Raw genomic sequence first — 5599 nt, forward strand, 5'->3', positions numbered from 1 at the left:
AGCTGCAACTGTCTCCCCCACTGTTTTGTGGTGCTGAGCAGCCCTGGTATGCTGTTGCCCCTCACTCCAGACTCAGAGTCCCCCACCCCCTCCAGCCTAACTTGCTGTCCCCAGCATGGGAGGGTGGAATGGGGTGGGGGAAGCTCAAAGCTGCCACTGCCACTGGGAGCTCCTTGCCTGACAGGGTGAGGTGCCCCTGTCCCACACACCAACAGCAGAGTGGGGTAGCGCACAACTTTAAAAGAGGATTAAGGCATTAAAGATAGAATTCTTGCAGAGCTGTAGTTTTGTAGAGAATTACAGGTGGCACAGGGTATCTGCTTTGGTTTAAATTTTGAAATGAAGCTGATTACCTCTCTCACTGAACCATGGATTTTCCCCTCAAAAGAAGAAAGCCCACATATCTCTTCTCTAAAGGAGAAAACTCATATTTTTCCAGAGGTAATGTGTAATAGGCTGGCTTTTTAAGGTTGGGTCTCAGTGCTGGTTGCCTGCCTGTTCAGGTCTAAACCTCCGCCTCACTCGCCTGCCATGCCTTGATGAAAAATAACAGGATTACTGTTTCTAAGGCAGGAGGCTGCCCATTGCTCACCCTTGATGCCAAGGGCCCTGGTACATGCTCTGATCTCCCCTTACATGTCCCCTGCCTTGCTGATATTGATTCTCACATCCAGTCTTTCTATATTATTAGTGATCACATCCAGTATTTCCCTATTTCACAATTCAGTAATTCTGCTCCTCACTAGGGCCATTCACATCTTTACTGCCCTCAACTGGGCCACTCCACCATCACTCAGCCCCACTTTGGACCTTCTGCCCCTTCTTAGGGCCACACAGCCTCACTCCAGGCTGTTTCTGTTGCTCAGCTCCTCTGGGCTGCTTCACTGTCACCCTCCTCACTGGGGCCACTTGGGTCTTGCACCCTGTGAAGATCAGGCGGCTTGCGCCGTGCCTGGCCCCTAACACTGGGGTCTTCCACCCTGTGGGCTCAGGTGGCTGCTGCCATGCCTGGCCTCACTACTCTGGGCTCAGGTGCACCCCTCTGGGATTACCTGGTCCAGGTCTCTTCCCTTGTCAGTAACCCGCCTACAGGCAGGGGCTGGGGTTTTTTTTTAGGAGCCCCTTCTTGCCTTTCACCAGGGAAGTAACTTGCCTGGCATTTCCTGGGGACTCTCCCGCCACAGGGAGTCCCACCAGGCCACCCTTCCCCAACAGGGTGCAGTTTCAGGTCATGCCTAGGACCAGGAGCCTCCAAACCATCCCCATAGCTCCTGCCTTTACCTCCAAGGTCTTCCAGGAGTAGCTCAGCCTTATGTTGCCTCCTTGCCTGCTCAGCTCAGACTGCTGCTTCTCTCTGAGGGCCTGGGTTAAAATGAAAACTGCTCCGCCCCCCCGCCCCCCACCAGCCAATCCCAGGGTCATGTGCTAGCCTCGATGAGGCTAGCACCCACTTGCCGGCTGCCTCACTGCCAGCTACAAACCTTCAAGTGGCAGGCACTGCAGGTGCCCTGTCACAAAATGGAAAACCCAGATCTCTACTCATCACACATTTGGGTTATGTGAAAAAAAAACCAAACGACTAAAGCAGATTAGACACCCTGTGCCACCTGTAATACTCTGTGTAAAACTACAGCTCTGTAAGAACTCTGGAGAAAATTATACAAATTAAAACAAAACACTCTGAGTTAAGCCTAAACAAATATGTGCACCATTCACCATTAATGGCACAAGCACTTGCTTCCAGTGCACAACCTTACATATCAATGGGATTATATTTAGGACCAAATCCCATGCCCATCCCATACCCAAGATTCACTAACATTTAAGGAAGCTTTGGGTACACAAAGATGTAAAAGTGGGGCAGAGATGGTGGAAGGAAACAAAAATTGCCACCATTGGCAACTCACCTGTGTGCCAATCCTAGGCACATTGCTGCCATTTCCCGTGAAGGAAGGCCTGTGATAAGCCCCTCAACTTGTGAACGTATGCCCCTCATCAGCTCTGTAACCATTGGACTATGGATACAACTTAAGTTCAGTTTGTCCTAAAGAATGAAGATTATTAGGAATTAACTAAATTAAATCCTCTTAAAAGATTTTCCCTTTGAGTAACATTAGACTCTTACAGTTGTCCCCCTATTGGAGTCCACTGGTTAACCAACTACGCAACAATTTCTCTGACATCAGAGACAGCGAATAAAAAACAAACATTAACTTTCCCAGCCCTGTATGTGCCCATGCCTCAGTAGTTCCCAAATTTTCTGGACAAATGGTGGTCCCTTAAATTACCTGGGGATCATCATGTGCCCTTCTCAAACTTCACTGAAAACACTAGAAAGGGAAACAGGGCCCAGTGCAATCACAGACTAATTACCATGGCCTTGGAGACCATCAGCAGTTGTGGAGTAGTTTAAAATTAATTTCCCTTCCTCACCTCAAGATCAGATTCCAGGAACAAGATTTATGACTGAGGTCTTAGGTATTCTGCAGATACCCAGAATACTGTAGCCAATTAGAAATTATCTGGCAAGTTACAAAAGAAATCAAAGGGATTTAATTTGTAATGGATTATGAACACTTTATTTCAGTATTCCTTGTATCAGTTAATTCACTGCCTACAATGCAAGCTAATTTTCAGTTTCTACGGATTTTTGTTTTGACAATTTGTGAAACTGCTGCAGACCAGAATAGATCAGATAGCAAGCACAAGGCTTGGGCATCAGGGTTTGCTGCTCAGTAAGGCATGAGATAGTCTGAGGATCCAACACCAAGGATTTTAGAACCAGGAAACCAGTGCATCTCCCTTTTCTTCCATTTTGTGGGCAAGGATTGGAGAACATATAATATATTTAGCAGCTTGGTAAGGATGTGAACTCCCAGAAGACCTTGCCATAGCTATCAACAATGAACAGTGTAAATATCCAGGCTAATGTACTTAAAGAATAAACACAAAAATAGTTCATATTGACATATGCTAGATTAATGAGCTGAAACCATAATACAACAATGGCAAGTTCACTCACATCAGTCCATTTCCAGGCTACTCATTCACACACAAGAAAACAATGTCTTATCTGTCTACACTCAGTTCATACCTGGTAGTTTCTTTCTCCAAACAGGCTAGAATTTTCTTTGAACCAAAAACTAGCATCTATAGCACATTACCATGGCTACATTATTGCCAAACACAAGGGTCCTGTTCATAAGATCTCAGTAGCACAAAAACAGGAACAGTACAGTAAAGCCAATTTTCACCTTTATGACACCTCCAAGTTTGGCATCTGCTATAGCCAGTTGCTCATGGGCATCTTTTGCTACTATCTTCTTCAGAATTTTCTTCAAGTTCTTGCTGAGTTTTCCTTCTACCAGAGCTGTAGATGCTGTAGAAGGGGAAAAAAGTACAAAGATACAACAACAACAACAGCTTTCTAAAATCTGTTCAGAATAAGTAATGAAAAAAAATTCTCAGATACAACTTGACACATTCCCATTCACCCTACTGCAAAACACAACAATCAAGATCTCAGCTGTAATTATTTTTGCCCTGTGGTGGCTTAAATGGAATAAAGAAAAATAAAGTAAGACGCTTGCGCAGCTGTACTTGAATTCAAGAACAGTTCTCCCCCACGCCCTTATACTATCTATATAAAGAATCATGCTTACATGCCAATTCTGCTGAAAGTTTGTTAAAGGGATTCTACAAACACTCCCATATACTTTAGATAGATTACAAATATTCAATGAAACTGGTCTGGGGTATCAGCACGTAATTTAGTTGTCCAAATCCTTTCCTGCTCTTTAAAGTCATGGTCATAAACTCCCATTGCATAACATCTCAGTTAAAAATTTTGCTGCTTAATGTTACATCCTCCATGAGAGTTTACTGAAGCATGAAGTTTAATTGTGGTAGAGCAGGAAACAATCAGATATAGACCTTCTTAATGTATGTTGTGTGGATTTGAAAATGAAAGGCTTTTTTTAAACTCCACAAATATTAATAAAACTGTAAAAGCTTGACAATCCCACACTCTATACTTTAAGAAGGCACTTACACAACTCCCTTGACAGGTGAGCTCCATGCTCCAGTGAAGTTCTTTGGTTGATGTGACAGCTCCAACATAACTCATAGAAAAGTTAATGACCTGCGATTTCAAAAAACGTTAAAGGAACAGAATAAAATTGAACTGCTTTGATCAATATTCCTCTGACCAGTGCTATCTGAGATACTTACAATGAAGCTTTTAAGCTGACCAGCAATTCTTAATGCACTTAATAATATTTAAGCAGTGCTTAAATGCATATATAATATACCTAAAAAGCAGTTTACAAACTGAATGCTAAGAATATTTCTGTGAGATAGGTAAAACAAGTATCCTTTATTTCACAAAAGTAAAGAACTGGAAAAGAAGAAGTGGATAAATTGTCTAAGTCAGTCTGTAGCAGACTAAATAATCTGAACCCTAGGACTGCTGGTACCATTCTGGATTAGGTACGTCCAACTTACCCCGTCCAAACCTTTGGGGGCTGGATCCAGATGCAACCGTGACTGTGGAGGTTAACGCAGCTATCATCCAACACCCTCCCCAGGTCCCCGCCCCGCAGCATAGCCTCCTGACTGGCTTCTATGCCTTGTCCCAAATTCCAGACCTCCCTGAGCTACGTGCACGGCAAGTTCAACACCTCTGCTCTAGATAGTCTGCAGAAGGATATGCAGGAAAAAAAGAGCAATTTGAGCTTCTTATTTCCTTGCATCCCAAGTGTAAAGGCTTTTTAACATACTTTCCTTGGTGAGTTTTTTTTAACCTTACCCCAGCTACTCCAGGGCAGTGAGACTCACTGTCAGATATGCCATTTATCACCAAAACATTTATCAACTGAGTTTACATAGCACCACATACTATTCAAACAGAAGTCAGGCCACAACTAAATGATCATTTAGCCTGTGTTCTTTTAGGATTTGATTATTCAGTGTCTGTAATATTAAATTCCCCAATTACTAAGAAACAATGAAGTGCCAGAATTTGCACATGGCTACAAATAATTTCAGAATGCAACTACCTAAAGAGAATTAAGCATTTTATACACTGGCCTAAACTGTACAAAATGTACTTCCCTAACACAATGACATAGCAGTCCTATTATATTTAGGACAGTATTTATCTGTTGTCTCAGTGGTAGTGACGAAATGTTGAACCAAATCATTTAGAATCAGTTGCAACAATAATGCATCATTAACAGAGTATAGAGCACATAAGAATATAAAGTTATCAAAATGTTCTTTCATTGCTTGTCTGTACGCTGCCTGGGCAATTGACATTAGAGCAAAAACTAGACTTCAGGATTGTTTATCTAGCTCCCAGAGGCTTGAGATTGGCCTCATAAAACACAAAAAGAAGAAACAGTCTATTTTCTGAAAAGCTGTAACTTAAAATTAAACCTAGACAACATATGGGGATAGGAGGAAGAATACTGAATGAGCATTTATTTAAAAAGAACCCATTGAAAAGATCACAGTCAATTCTCTTATCTGTACTTACCAGCAAGTGCTTCTGTTGTATCCTGAAACTTTTCAAAATGTTTCAGCTTCACTCTAGATAAAA

The 5599-nt window shown here is 42.5% G+C and overlaps 1 protein-coding gene across 2 annotated transcripts in view; it reads right to left on the minus strand.

Annotated features, from left to right (window-relative positions):
- Window positions 1-5599, minus strand: part of NOP58 (NOP58 ribonucleoprotein) — a 66551-nt gene that overhangs the window by 40608 nt on the left and 20344 nt on the right. The window contains exons 3-5 of one of the 2 annotated variants that reach the window (XM_019523506.1): window positions 5537-5589; window positions 3255-3379; window positions 1908-2044 (exon numbers count right to left, since the gene is read on the minus strand). In XM_019523506.1, the coding sequence (XP_019379051.1) occupies window positions 1908-2044; window positions 3255-3379; window positions 5537-5589 (315 nt within the window). The remainder of the gene's footprint in view (window positions 1-1907; window positions 2045-3254; window positions 3380-5536; window positions 5590-5599) is intronic. The other variant, XM_019523507.1, reaches the window with a different exon arrangement.

Source organism: Gavialis gangeticus, unplaced genomic scaffold, assembly GCF_001723915.1.
Source record: "Gavialis gangeticus isolate Ggan-Ray unplaced genomic scaffold, GavGan_comp1, whole genome shotgun sequence".
Classification (NCBI taxonomy): Eukaryota; Metazoa; Chordata; order Crocodylia; family Gavialidae; genus Gavialis; species Gavialis gangeticus.